This window comes from Sciurus carolinensis, chromosome 1, assembly GCF_902686445.1.
Source record: "Sciurus carolinensis chromosome 1, mSciCar1.2, whole genome shotgun sequence".
NCBI classification, from domain to species: Eukaryota; Metazoa; Chordata; class Mammalia; order Rodentia; family Sciuridae; genus Sciurus; species Sciurus carolinensis.
The window spans coordinates 195,199,427-195,214,342 of NC_062213.1; the positions used below are offsets into that span (position 1 = coordinate 195,199,427).

The following is a 14,916-nucleotide window of genomic DNA, read 5'->3' on the forward strand; positions in this document are numbered from 1 at the left end:
CCCTGTTTCTTCTTTTTTTTCCTTTTTCCTTAAAAATTTTTTTTTTCTTTTTCTTTTTTTGTGGTGCTGGGAATCAAATCTGGGGCCTTGTGTGTACTAGGCAAGCTCTGTACCAGTGAGCCACACCCCCACACCAAGGATCCCAGTTCCTGCTACAGGTGGCAGCCCATCACCTCTGACAGACGATGCACCCCGGGAATCTCTCATTCATTAAACCACCAAGTGTAAGTAGGGTGTCGTGCTCCGCAAAGGGCCAGGATAGAAAGATACACCACACACAGGTCAGCCAGGATCTCTGCAAGGCAAAACTTCAAAAGTGCTAGCAGAGCTACCCAGAGGAGCACAGAGGAGCGTGCCACGGATCACTGAATCACATACCTGGGTGCCTCAGAGTCCATCTGTACCAATCAAAACCCACAGGGTCTTACTTAGTTCCTGAGAACTTAATAGCTCATGTTAAGTAATGTAATTTCCCAGTATTGGTTTAACTTTTAATTAAATGTCATTCTGCAGGTTCTTTGGATGAGGTATTGACACTTTTGGCCTTGGAAGTATGTCAACTAGATATTGGATAAAATGTTTAATAAAAAGAAGTCTTGGATAAGATAACATGCACTTCATGATTACAGCCATATAAAAATACCTATGAGGCCAGCATCCAGATAGAAATATGCAGGGCAAGGGTGGTTATTTTACAGTGGTGAGATTATAGATGAGTTTTTTATGAAATGTTTTTAAATATTGTTTTGCCTCCAATTTAGAGGGAAGAGCAAATAATTATTCCGATATAGCTAAAACATTACACTTAAAAAATCAATTGGAAGAACATCAATGGTGAGATTCAGAAAGGGAATCTTTAACTCAAGAATAGTCACATTTCATGGAATTTCCAGCCTTTAGGAAAGGCTTGTAAAACAGAAGCACTTTTTTGGGGAGATACAAATAGGTTTTTAGAAGTCAGTATAGCCTGGTCATTAGAGGTTTGCTATTGGTATTTTTCAAACAGCAGAGCACAACTGAAAACATTGCAGGAAGGAAAAAAATCATCCATAGTTCCACAGACACCACAAACCAAACAACTCCTCCTTGTTCCTTATCCTCTGATATTTATCCATCTATATTCAAAAATCGAACAGCTTTGGATAGACACATTTTATTCTGTATCTTTCCCCCAACAGAAGACTACAAGTATTTTAATCAATACTGTGTTATCTCAAATACTTGAAAAAGGGCTTAGTGACTACATTTTAGAACCCGGAACACTTCTGGAACATTTGTTGAACTATTTGGGCTTCTCTTAAAAAAACAAAAAGTAACATTGAGACTGTAGAAGATGTGTCAGTCTTGTCGACTTGGAACATCTGGGACACTGAGATGAGGAAAGGTGACGGGCACAGACGGACCTGCCTTGCCATCCCTCGGGGATAGGTGGCAGAGATCCTGCAGCCGAGGGCCCTGCCGTTCCTTCTGCTGCTTCAGAGCCTTTGACTCTGTGAGACCGACCTTGTAGAGTGTAAGCTGTGCGTGGAGACCCCGCCCAGTCAGGGCCAGAACCCTATGGACTCTGGTGGTGACCGGGTAGCCATGTGGCACAGGTGATACTGTTGGTTCGGGATCCGGGCCTGCCTGCCCAATCTTAACCAAGTCTTGCTCTTTTAAAATAAAATTGCTTTTTGAACTTTAAGCCCCTGACCATTTCCTGTTCTGCCCTGAACCAACCTCCAGAGCCCAGTTGCACCATCCTGGCCTGGCCCTGGTGGGCAGCAGCGTCCCCGCGGACACTGCAGCAGGGAACACAGCCTTGCCACTGCTCCAGGCCTGCTGCAGTCGGGGGCACAGCGCCATCTAGTGGAAAGAAGAGAAAGCCCATCATTGCTTTTTTTTCTAAGTTAGTGGAGAACCGTTGAAATGGTCTGCATCAACTGTCCTCATCCAATATTCAAGCAAATCCAGAGAAGGAAATGGATTTCCTGAATGTTACACAGCCAGCCAGTGGCAACACTGACGCTATTGAGCCCCATGATCTGAAGCTTGGTGCAGCATTCCTGGTATGTAAGAAAGACAGAAGGTGAGAAAGTTTCTAATTTCAGCTGCGTGGCCTTTGAGACCTCTGCTGAAGTGGAGGAGGACACATTCTGGGGCTGGGGCCTAAAGAAGAGGTGTCAGTGTCTACTGGCTACAGCATGCCGTGGCTCTGCTCTGGGTGATGGGTCTAGGGCCCCTCCTCCCAGCCCTGAGACGCAGCACAAGATAAGACCAAAGGAAGGATGCTGGGGCGGGGAGCAGGAGATGCCACAGAGGGCTGTTTGTGCCTGAGGGTGGGGAAGGGAAAGAGCCCGTGGAATGCCAGCCAGCCTTCCTGTCCCTTCTCCCCAGCTCAGCAACATTTGAGCCTCTGGTCTCCGTCCTGCCTCCTTCTCCCTCTTACAAACTCCTGCAGCTCTGCCGAGATCATGGAGGATGGGTGGTGGACCAGCACCCGCGCTTTCTGCTCTCTAGATACTGCAGTGCCACGGGGAACCGCAGGGCACTCGAGCTAAAAGACACGAACGCCGCGTAGACTGTTGCCCAGGATTGAGAAGGGGACTCACGCTGCATTATTCAGTGCTAGCTGGAGGGGTGGAAGGAAAGGTCAAAGCCACTGCCTAGCTCATTCCTTCAGCATAAAATCCAAGATGTTGACTTGAAACATATGGTGCACTTGGGGGCGAATCAGCCTGGTTCTTCCAGGCTGTCCTACGACAGCATCCTCTTCCTTCAGAGGCTGGGCCTTCCCTTGACTCCTGGCCTGTGTCCCAGCAGGAAGGACAGACGGCCCATCTTGCCTTCAACCCAGGATGACTTGCAGAGCCTAAAACAGTGGGTGTGAGTGCGCAAGTGGGCTGTGACCTTTCAACTCACTCCTTTGATGTCATTTTTTTAAAAAAGCTGATTAGAGTTCAGGGAAGTTTATGCCCTTTGATTTTCTATCCCAGAGAATCTGACTCAGGGACTTTTGTGAACTGGAATGTCCTGAACTGGCCAAGACTGGACAAAACCTTTAATGCCCAGGGCTGAGTCACGGTGCAGCATCTCCCCGGCCTGGTTTGCCCCAAGCGGAATGTTCTCGTAGTTCTCCAAACAACAGAACCTGCTGCCAGACAGCCCCCGGTCAGAAAGCTCGGCCGGCCAACTTCCCTTTCACCTGCTCCTTTCGCCTCTCCGCCTCTCCGTGGTTGCTGGCCTGTGCCCTGAAGTTCATTCTCCTCCAGCATGCTTGGTTGGAACCGGACTTGGCTGCAGCCTCTGGGAGTCTGTTGAGATGCAGATGCGTAGGCAGGCATGCGTTCCAGCCCAACACATCCTGGAATGCAGTTATAATGGGGTGCACATCTAACCGGAGGCCGGGCACCAAACGCATGGGTGATCCAGCATTGTGTCATAAAAGCCAGCATGCCCTGAAATCTCTGTGATCATCCATCAGAAGTCCACGACGAGCCTGTTTCTCTCCATCCGGGCTGGGCTCTCGGCTTGTTACCCCACATCCTAAACCCTGTGGTCCTGTCCTGTCGCGCCGGCCAGAGCGCCTCCTTTCCTGGCCTGGCCTTGATCTTCAGGTTGTTAGTCCCGTAGTTGCTCCACAGGATCTGGCTTCTTTTCTTTCCCCATCAAATTCCTTTTGTTTCAAGACCTTTGAACAAGGCCCAGATTCACTTGTCCTATCCACCAGCCCTATGCTGACAATCCTCACTGTGACCAGCAGCCCCCAAGATCATCTTGCCAGTCTCCCTCCCACCTCTGAAACCCAGGCTGTGATTAGCATGTAGAGACAACCTAAAGCCATCTGAACATACCTCAGGCCCACTATGCCTGTCCCCTAAGGGGACACGAGAGCTAAATGTGGCCTTCATTCTAACAAAAGGTATTTATTGAGTTCTTTCTGTGGCCAGTCACTTTCCAAGGCGTTCAGGATATAGGTGTGGCTAAAATCAATAAAAACCCCTGCTCATGCGGAGCTCCAGAGGGGAAGCCTCCATGGCATTGTGTAATGGTGGAGAGAATCGACTGGGAGGCAGGACGTCTGAGGAGTGCATCTAGATGCTTCTGCTAACCAGCTAAGTCTCGGCTCCTTCTCTGATCCAATCTGCTCATCCGATGAGTGAAAAGATTGGACTTGGTCGAAGGTCAGTGCTCTCAGCTGCGACCTTCCTTTTCCAGCACAATCTTGGCTTTTCATCCAGGAGGGTATCATCCCTGCCCCTCCTTAAGTGGAACATTCCAGCCAGCTCCTCTCTCCGCCCTCAGGATTGTTTGCGGCTTTGATTATTCTTTGGTCTTAAGAAAGAAAGAAGGCAGAGCCCCCCCTGCCTTCCTTTCTTAGTCCCGGTGTATCTTCCCTCTCCATTTCTGTGTGGGCGCAAACATTTTCAAGAACAGTTAATCGATCCTTTCTTCCTAGTGGCTCTTAGGGTCACAGAGTTGCCTTTGGGGGCATCTGTTCCCTTGAGCATGCTCAAGGAAGCAGTGGACAGATCACAGGGAGGGATTCGGTGTGGTTGGTGCAACAGAACCACTGGAAACCAATTAACGGGCTGAAAACCCAAAAAAGGACGGTGGCCAAAGAACAGGCACCCTGTGGTAGACAATTACCAGTGTGGGCAGGGACAGCGATGTAGGTCAGCTCTCAGCCAGGAAATAGTTTTGCAAGTGCAAAATGTGAATCCCTTCTGGAAAGAGAATCTAGGTAAAGGTTTTCTTTCTATATTTGGGCAGATGACCACCTGGTTGCCCTGCAACACCCCCTTGCTTTCTGAGACAGCTGGTCTTGGCTTCTCTCTCCCCTTAAAAAACAAAAACAAAAGAAAAAAAGGAAAGGAAAAAAAAAGCTCAGAGCCCTTCTAACTTTGACCTTCTGGTTGATGGTTAAGAGGCTAGTTCCTGCCTTGGGGGCTGGGTTCCGGGGAGCGTGCCCACATTGTACTCTACATTTTGAGGACACGGTATTTTTTGGCACTGGTGTGGTAGGTTCTTTTTTGTTTGTTTACTGTTTTCTGAGCGTGCTCTTTTCAGTAACTAGACTATGGTACTTGTAAAGATTTTACCAGTCATAACCGGGTTTCTGGGGTATCTGAAATTAAGACCAACATCTCAGCTTTACAAGACTATGGGTCAGGAAATCGATAGGAGAAGGAGGAGATCCGGGGGTCAGATCTGGTTGGTTGGGAGGTCGAGCCCCCAGCCCTTCGGTGCTCCCGCGTGGAGGCTCAGTTTTGTGGGCGCCACGGTGGCGGTCAGCTTCTGCACCCGCATGGGGCAGGCTCTCGCAGGCCCTCGCCTCTCTTCTTCCTTTGCTCCTCAGAGAAGTTTCAGAGGCAGGTGGGGCCAGTTAGTTGACATCTTTGCTTTGCAGATAAAGAAACAGAGGCTCAAAGGCTTAGGGCTTGCATCTGCTGGGTGTGCACAGGACAGCCAAGGTCTCTCCCCACGCCACAGTGTGGTTGGATTGTCTTCTGACAGCTGTGGTCTGAGGAGGCAGTTGTACTCATGAAAACGCATTTCTGGGACCTCGTTGTTAACCTTAGTCTAGGAAATACGTGGGACTTCTGTGACGCTGGAACTTGGTCCTGGTGCATAGCTCGATGGAGGTATTTGACCTCTGGATGCCACTTTCTCTGAAAGATCAGCGTCACAGACCCTGACAGGCATTCTTCTGTGTGATTCCTGACTCTGCTTCTACAAGAGGAAACTGTCTCCTAAATATCCTTGGCCCCTCAGGAAGGCGAGCTGCCATTCGGAAGTCCTTCAGAGACTCGGTTCTCTGATCCCCTCTCCAGTACATCTCTGCCCGAAGGCTGCTTTCCTTGCTGACACGTCTTGGTCTCTGGACTCCGTGGGAGTGTTGGCTGAACCCCCAGATCTTTCCTGTCTCAGGCCCGGCCCACGGGGCAGCTGTCTGGCATGTGGCCCTAGTGATGGTGAGACTTCCTGCTGACAAAGAACGCCATCCTCCACTTAGCAACACAAACCTCCATCCCTGAGAAACACCTGCTCACAGCTAGCCATCTAGCATTTCTTAAGATGGTCCATGAGAAAGTTTGCAAGGACTGTTGTCTAGGATCCCTCTGGTCTTGGTTCACTCTGCCAGGTGAGTGATCTTCCTCCGTGAATAGCAGAGAATCCTGCTTTGATTGATTCTTGACCAGTGGGACTGGCTGTAGCTCACGCTGCCACCCCCCACCCCACCCCATATTGTTCCATTTGGGCATGCTTGGCATGAAGCAGCTTCCAAGGCCTTCTCTAGGACTCATTATGGAGGGGTAAATGCTAGGGGTGAAGGAATTCATTGTGTGCCTGTAGGAGTCTAATGTCTTTTTTAGACTAGGAATTGAAAAGTGTGACTAATGAGCACCCTGTAAAAGCCACAGACCACCTCATTAAATGTTAGAGCCTGGGTTGGGTAGAAATGAAAATCCTCAAAGAAAGGCCACCTCATCAATTAATGAAGAACTTTTTTCTTTAAGCATGGTAAATATTCAACAGACATTTCTGATAGTCAAAGAGCATTTACCAAAGACCTTAAATAACAAAACCCCCCAAAACCTTGACTTCTGCTGGGCTGTGGAGGAGTGGAGGGAAGGCGGGGTGTCTCCGCACAGTCGCCTGCTGTCAAGGAGCAGCTGCTTGGAGATTTTGGGGTTCAGGTGCTTCTCAGCTATTTCTCCCTTCCCTGAAAAGACCCTTCTATCCTGAGGGCCTGTGCTTATTCTTCTGGAACCTGCCATAGGGTTGACGTGTGGTTTAAAGAGAGATCTCACAGAAAGCACAGACCTGCGTGCCTGGTGCACAGCAAGGGTTTGGGTGTTTGCTGCCTGGTGTTATGGAACATTATTGGGGTCAGAGATGTGTCCCTTTTCGGTGAGTGGGGACAGAGGGGCAGAGGTCAGGGAGTGCCGCTGCCCTTTGGCCACCGCAATAGGCGCCATTTGCTCTGGGGCTTGTCTTGCACAGGCCAGTCTGACTCGGCAACTGTGTTGGAGGAGGCCTGGGATGCACGTGGATGGTCAGGGGCAAGAACTTGTTCCCAAGGCTTGCAGCCACAGTTCTCCGTGTGTCCCTGTGGTCTGGGTTGTGCTAAGGCAGCAGAAGCTTTGGCTGTGCTTTATAAAGAACCTCATTGGTCGCCCGGTGCCTTGGAGCAAGGCCACGCTGTACATCCCAGCAACCTCAGCGCTGGCCCTCCAACCCTGTCTGGTGGTCTCCCTCATTTACCCTCATTTACCTCTAAAAAGGCCTGTATGAGGCCAGCTCCTGATTTGGACCACGACACACCCCCATTTAAAAATCTTTGCTGCTCCCCTTTGCCTCCAGGGTCAAGTCCACACACACACACACACACACACACCCCTCAGTGTGACTTCAGTACCCGTGTTGTCACATCTAACTCTCTCTGAGAAGGAAAAGCCCCAGCCACTCTGGACTCACTCACAAGCAGGGCAGGTCTCTCCTGAGTCCCAGCTCAGTGCATGCTCTGCCTGCCGCCTGGCAGCTCCTCTGCCCCTTCTCTGCTCCTCAAACTCCTGTTTCATCTTTTAGGACTTGGCTCTGGGGTGATCCCCTCTGTGTGGCTTCCTGCTAAAACCTGCTAGACCCTTTCACATACAAAGGGCTTTGTCTCCTGTGAAGCAGGATCTCCTCCAGGCAGGGTGCATCCATCCCCGTGGGGCTAGGCTGGAACCTGTGCTTACGTAACCTTTCCTGTTTGTAAAGTCTGTGTGCCTAATGCCACGATTCCAGCAATTTTCCAAATGGCCTGATAGGTAAGCTATCAGGCTTGAATCAGGTAAAAGAATCTATTGTTTCTGTGGCCTAAGAAATAAAAACTGGTCCAGTGGGCAGGAGGGAGGACTTGGGGAGTTTCCCCATCACACGTGGTCTCTTAGGGCTCTCTTGTGCCCCAGTTCTGAGCGGGACCCCAGGGTCAGGGGGTTGTTGTTTCTCCAGCTGTCCCAGCCACAGCTGCTGAGGGGCTTGAGCGTTGCTGGGCCTGGCCTTGGGAACAGCCTTGCTGGCTTCTCACAAGCTGTTTCAGCCGCCGTTAGTGTGAACATTTACACCAGAAATCTGCCTAGACGTGAAAATGGCGTAACTGACGATTAAGAGCTGCTAACACGGCTGAACTGTCTCCTCCTTATCTTTATAATAACCACATGGAGAACCAGGCCCAGAACTGGAATAGCCTCGGAGCCTTCTGCAGGTCTCTCACCTAGAGGTGGCGGCCAAGCGTTTCCAAATCTCCCACGAGTCTGTCTGAGCGGCAGCTGCCCCACTCCTCCTTCTGCGAAGCCTCCTCCAGGTGCTTTGCCAGGCTTGGCCCTGTACGCTCTGGGTGTGCATATCCCAGACCTCTGCTGCCAGCTGTGTGACCTCAGAAGAGTCACTTTTCCTATCTGAATCTCCATTTCCTCATCTGTAAAATGGAGGGAAGACTTCTGCCTTGAGAAAAACCCTGAAGAAAATGAGCGTCTCCCTGTGGAGTTCCTAGCAGATGCCTGGAACCTGCCAGTTCCGGTCTCCTTGTTCCTTCCTGGTTTCCACTAGAAATAAACCCCAGTTTCCACAGAAGGAGCAAGCCACAGTGGCCCTAAGGAAGTCCCGAGGGCACCTTCACCCTCGTTACAATGCAGTCCTCTTTGGCACAGAGACGCAGGCCAGAGAGGAGAGAGGCCTCGGGCAACACCCTGCCCCTTTCCGCTTCTTCCCGAAGCTTCCCCAAGGACTTGCCATAGACCTTACTTTCTGTCTGGGGCAGCTCCTGTTGGCGGAAGTGTTTCCATTCCTTCACTCCTGGGGGTGGGGGTAGACGGCTGGTGAGCGGTGGCTGAGCTCTTCCAGAAAACGCACCAGTGGCCCCATGGCGTGACCGGGGGCCCCATGGATCCCGAGTGCTTCCTGTGCATTCACTCGTTTGGCTCTTGCAGCCCTGGCGGGTACATACATGACCCTCATTTTAAACATGGGGAGATGAGACACAGAAAGGCGGAATACCTTGCCCTGGGTAGCCTGGGCAATAGGGGACCTGGCACGGAGCCCTACGGGTCTGGCCCCTGGAGACACACATGTCACCGCCCCACACCTAAATTCACCTAAAGGGAATTTCGCTGGTAGCTTGGATAACTGCGTGGCTCAGGCCGTCCCCCAGCAGTTGAGGTCAAATCCAAAGCACTGGCTTAGAAAAGGTACTTCCTGGAACCCGAGGGTTCCGCTTCCTCTTAGATAATGTACCATTAGGCTGCCATTTTCAAGAGGCCAAATCCAAGTGCACTTGGGTGTCTGCTGAGTCCCTGGGACATTTCTTTATGTAATCAAGACAAGCGCCGCCCAGGCAGGCACTGGGTGCCAGGGGTGCACACGGGCAGGATTCCTGCTCTCACGGACCTCATGTCGGAACTGGGGAAACAGCTGATAAGCAAATACATCCATAAAGAAAAAAAATTAGGTAATAATTCCAAATCAGCAAAGTAAAGGCAGGGGAGAGAAGGAGCCGTCGGAGGAGGAGAGAACCAGGAGGGTGGTAGACAAGCTGGCATAACAGGCAGAATTTTGAATAAACATTTCCTAATTCTGTGATTTCCTTCAAGCGGAGAAAATGTCATTTGACTGTTACAGCAACCTCACACCCACTTGTTCAACCACCCTGTCCTGATGTAGCCTCAGTTTGGGCTCAGGCGAAGCAGTCAATATGTCACAGATGCTGGAAGTGGGCCGGGCTGTCTGGGAGCCCTGCTTGCCCACCGGGCCCAGGTGTAAAAGGTGCGTGCAGGCTGGGCAGCCGCTGCTGTCAGAGGCTCTGAGGCAATTGTCGAACCTCAGATTTTTGCATTTTGAGGGGAAAAAAAAGAAAGAAAGAAAAGCCTTTTCTTGCTCCCAGTTTTGCTGTAACGCAGCAAGTTCGCACCATGGGCAGTGAAGACTAAGCCTCTGGTGCACCATGCGGTCACGGTGTCGAGAGGGTCCTGAGAGGCTGCCGGCTTCCGTCTTCACCCAGCGAGTGTGTAAACCAACCTGTCACAAGGCTCCGCTGCTCTTCCTGGATAGATCCAGGAGCAGAGATCATAGTGGGCCTCCAAAATGGAATCCCTAAGTGGATTCCGCAGGATCGCAACTCAGCCCTAGGTCTAGTCCCTGAGCCCAGGTCAGACGTGTGATCCCTGAAAGGGACCGGAACCCAGGCCACAGGATTTCTGCTTACTGAGGCGGTCCTGTCTCACGCGCACAGCAGGCTTCTGTTCTTGTGAAAATGATTCAGAGAACAAGACCTACCTGTCTGTGCGGCCCAAAGAATCTATTCTCTTTATCAGGGTGGTAAGAGATCTGCTCCGAAACACGTGGACAAAGACCGCAGCAGGTGGACTGAACTCATCTGTGCTGGCCAGGTTGCCTCAGAGGCTGGCCGGGAGCTTGGGATCACGCCCGGCTCACCGGGGATGGCATCATTGAGAACTGTGTCACTGGGAACTGGCTGAGCGCTTGGCTGACCCGAATAACCTCAGTTTTACGCCTGTGATGCTGAGCTGAGCTGGGATTTTGGGTTTGTTTGTTTGTTTTGTTTTTTATAAAGTAGGATCTTCAACAGTTTCATTTGGGGTAGGTTGGCACCTACTCTGTGCAGAGCCCATTCCTAGGCACCAGAAGGACACAGCAGAACTGGTCAGAGGCTGACACTGAAGGGCCTCACCGTGAACAAAGAGGCCAGCTGTGCACTGGTCCTGGGTCGTGGCCTTTCTTCTGGCTGGTTCTCTCCTGGCCCTTGGAGCGCCGTATCGCTTCGTGCCCCCATCCTTGATCTGTGCTTCCATGGTACCCTCTCATGTATCCCCTCTCTCCAAGGACACTTACTGAGCCCCTGCTGTGTGTCAGGAGTGGTTTGGGACACTGGAGCTGTATCAGTGCAGAAGAGGGACAGTGTGCTAATCTCATGGGAAAGATGACAGTTTCCCGTGGGCCTCTGCGCCTCCCCACACTCGGCGGGGAGCTAGAGGGCAGTGAGCACGTCTTCATTTCTGTCCGCTCAGTGCCTGGAACAAAGCAGGTGTTTGGCAAAATCTGTGGGACAAGTGAGAGAAGTGACAACAATGTAAGATAGGTAGTTACTAAAATTAAAACTAGCCTTCGTACATATTTTTACAGGTGTCAAAACATCCACCAAACATGGTTCCTCTGATGCTTCACAACAGCCCCAGTGGTGGGAAGCAATTGTGTTCTTTCTGCATGGGAAGATTGAGGCTTGGAGATATTGTGGCCCCCCCAGAACAGAACATGGGATTCTGGTTCTGAATCCTATGTATTCACTATTCCACTGTGGAGGGTGTCTTTCATAAAAACTCAGGGGAGATAATGAGCTGGGGGATCCCAGGGGAGGGAGAGAGTGACAATCAGGAGTGGCGGAGTGGGGGGTGTCAGCCAAGAGCTGAGACCTGGACACCTGGGGCAGGACTGGAGGCCATCCCTGCTCTGACCTGGTAAGATCCAGAGAACCTAGAAATGACCTGGTCCAGCCCAGAAGTTCTTAGCCTGGCTGATCCTTTGGATCCCCTGGGGGTTCTGAGAGCGGTTCCCAGGGTCTACCCCGGAGACTTTAATACAGATCTGGGGCAGATCTTTTTAAACAGTCCCAGAGTCTTTGGGATGTTGAGGCCCCCTGTTAAAATTCTCTAGTCAACTTTTGCCTGTTCCACACAGTCTTAGAGTTCGGAGGCTGTTTGGGAGGTGTTTTTGGCCGTGCTGAGTCAAAGCTTCCCTATCCCCACCTCGCCGCTTGGCCAGCAGCACGTCCCCCACACTCCGCGCTGGCCTTCCATCCTGCCTGAGAATGAAGGGACAGAGTCTTGGGTTGACTGTGAGCATAAATGCTGATTTGCTCCCTGTTGGCCTGGCGTCTATGACTCAGAACTTAGGCCTCTTGGAGGACGGGGCTGAGGGGTGTAGACAGGTTGGAACCAGCTACCGTGGCCGCCCAGCCTGGTAGCGAGTGCTTGGAGCAGTGCAGGATATTTAATCAGCTGGGACCAAGTCCAAGAGCATTTCAGCAAGTGGCAGGAACGTCTCCTCAATGGGCCTTTCCAGAAGGAGCAGCTCTGGGGGCAAATGCTCTGTGGCACGGACTGGTTCTTGCTCCTCCCTAATTGGTCTTTGCCCCAATCTGCCTCTCGCACCTCCCCTATGCTCTTTGTAAGCATTCAAATTAGAAAGCACTAGAGGACAGTGGCTTAGTAGCCCTGGTCCTGGTCCTCAGACTGAATGTTAATGGCGTGGACCAAGCTCCCGTGAGCATTCAGACATTCTGCCTAAGATTCCATCATAGACAAATAAGAAGGTTTTCTGTCTCTTTGTGCTTAGTTTTGGAAGTTGTCAAGAGGATGAAAGACTTCTTACTTACCCTCTGTGCCACTTTTTTATTTACCTGGGATTGAAGGGATTGAAAGTCCCTTGAGAGCAGAGACCATCATGTCCCATGCCTGACAAATGCATGTGTTTAGCTTGTTGGTCCAAAGAAAAGATAGGCATGTAAGTAAGATGGGAATCATTAAGTCCAGCATGCCAATAGTTCAATACCATATATATTCTGAAAAGTGTAAAGCTTCATTTAAATAGGAATAGTAAGACAAAGAAATTTCCTTCTCAGGCCCCACAGTCCCTGCCTTCCTCGGGCTTGGTTATGACCATAAAGAAGCAGCACCTTTAGTTTTTCATTTTAGTCTTAAAAATGTGTCAAAAGACATGGTGATATTTAGTAGTGATCAATAACGTACATTTTTAAAAGTTATTTCCATTTCTGATGAACAAAATTTTAAGGAAAATTATAAAATGCAGTCACCTCAAATGGAAGATGCTGGCAAAATTGTCACATGCTTCTCTCTAGAACTCTTGGAAAACAAAGCAAAATCCTTACCATTTTCCATATAATTTGGCCTACCAATCCTATTCCTGGGCATTGGTGCTGAAGAAATAATTCAAAAGATGTGAAAAGCTACATAAATAAGGATTTTAGCATTGATTTCTATGGTAAAAAATGGAAACACATAGATGTTCCAGAAAAGGGAAATATTTGAATAATTACAGGACATCAACATATTGAAATATTACTCAATCTTAAAATAATTATGAAGACTGCTGGAATTTGGAAAGAGAATATAAAACTGTGTTTGCTAGGATTACAAATGTTAAAAATACGCGTGTGTGCCTATTGGCAAGAAAGTAATGTGCAACATAAATTTAATCTCTAAGGATAAAATAATACTTGCCAAAATATTACCCACGGTTATTTCTGACTGAAAGGATTATGGATGGTTTTCCTTCCCTTTTCAATCTCCTCTCTATTTTCCAAGTTTTGCATTAAAAAAAAACAAGTGTTTTGTTTTGGGGGCAGAGTGTAATGGATTCTGTATGAATGAGACTTTTCTAACTGGAAAAATAATGTATGGTGATGATACAGATTATGGCTGAGCATTGACTTTAATACTATTTTTACAATAAAATTAAATATTGCTTTTTTTTTTTTTTAAGTAAATGGATCATATTCTCAGAACCTGGCCACTTCCCACGACCTCTGTGGCCACCACCCGGGGCCTCACCTCAAGCTTTCAGGATACTGGTAGCTTCTATTTGCTCTTCCGTCTCCACCTTGAGCCTGTTCTCATCCCAGCAGCCAGAGAGCTGACTGGAACACATGCCTGGGGGCAGGGGGCTCCCCACGGGGCCCACAGTGACAAGGGACAAGGCTGCCTCCTACCCCTGTCCGTGGTTGCTCCACCCACCTTACCCCAGCGGCCTTTCCTCTCACAGCCTCCACCTAGCCCCTCCTGGGACCTTTGCATCCCCTCTGCTGGCAGCCTCGGTCCCCACATGGCCACGTGCTGACTGCCCCTCCTTCACTCAGATGCTCCCTGTCTCCCGCATCACCTTTGCCCACCCTGGGGTCTCCACCCCTTCCCTCCGCACTGCGTGTGTCCCCATCTACCGTTCTACATGAGGGACATGCGTATTGCTTACTTCTGTCTCCCCTCCAATGCACAAATGTAACTTCCACAAGGACAGAGATGGGGGCTTTTCTGTTCACTGATGAGTCTAAAGTGTGCCTCACGTGCAGGAACTTGATACATATTTGTTGAACTAATGTCTTCCAGGTGCTTTGAATATGATGGAGACCTGCTGGGAGCTTGGTTAAGAGGAAAAGAGCCAGCAGGGACCAAGTCCTGGGTCAGGGGAGGCCACCACAGAGGCCCAAGGGTTCAGATCCAGAGTCTTCAGGACATGAGACACTTAAGTCTGGTCCGGGCTGACATCCATAGCATCCCAGAATGGGGCAGAAGTTTCTAGACTTGCTACCCAATTGGGTCGTCTACAGGTGGCAGGCCCTTCTCGCTAACAGTAGGCTAGGGTGTGAGCAGACCTGGGCCATCTGCTGCGGGTGCTCCCCAGCCAGTGGACCTGTGATGGCCACATCTCCCATCGGAAGGCACAGACTGAGACAGGCACAGCCCACAGTCCTCTCATTATAAAGAACAGGCACAGACTTGGAAACGGGGAAGCCAGGGGCTTTACTAGCCAGGTCACTGGATGGTGGCTTTATTTGCCCTTCCAGGAAGAAATGCATTCCAAATCAGCAGCTGGATTTCAACAAATGGAATGAAGGGATGGCATACATTGGAGGGACAGAGGCCGGGAGAGAGAGAGGAACAGCGTGCTGTCGCTGGAGCAGGGCTGTGGTAGCAAGCAACCTTGGTCATAATCGCACCCCTAGAGTTAGATGGCAGTTAGTTTCAACTAACACTAAGTGAAGCAGTGACCTCTCTAGTTGCCTCTTCTCAGTGACAGCAGACGAGGGCTTTGCTCTTCTGTCACTCTGTCCACCACATTTTGTTCATTTCCTTCCCGTGA

General features: G+C 50.1%; 1 protein-coding gene across 7 annotated transcripts in view; it reads left to right on the plus strand.

Moving 5' to 3' along the window:
* The window catches only part of Pla2g2c (phospholipase A2 group IIC), a 65,560-nt gene that overhangs the window by 20,607 nt on the left and 30,037 nt on the right, over nt 1–14,916 (plus strand). The window contains exon 1 of one of the 7 annotated variants that reach the window (XM_047552057.1): nt 4,066–4,163. The exons of the other annotated variants lie outside the window; for them this stretch is intronic. Within the exon in view, the coding sequence (XP_047408013.1) occupies nt 4,135–4,163 (29 nt within the window). The 5' untranslated portion in view covers nt 4,066–4,134. Of the gene's footprint in view, nt 1–4,065; nt 4,164–14,916 lie in introns of those variants that run through there. 7 annotated transcript variants of the gene reach the window in all.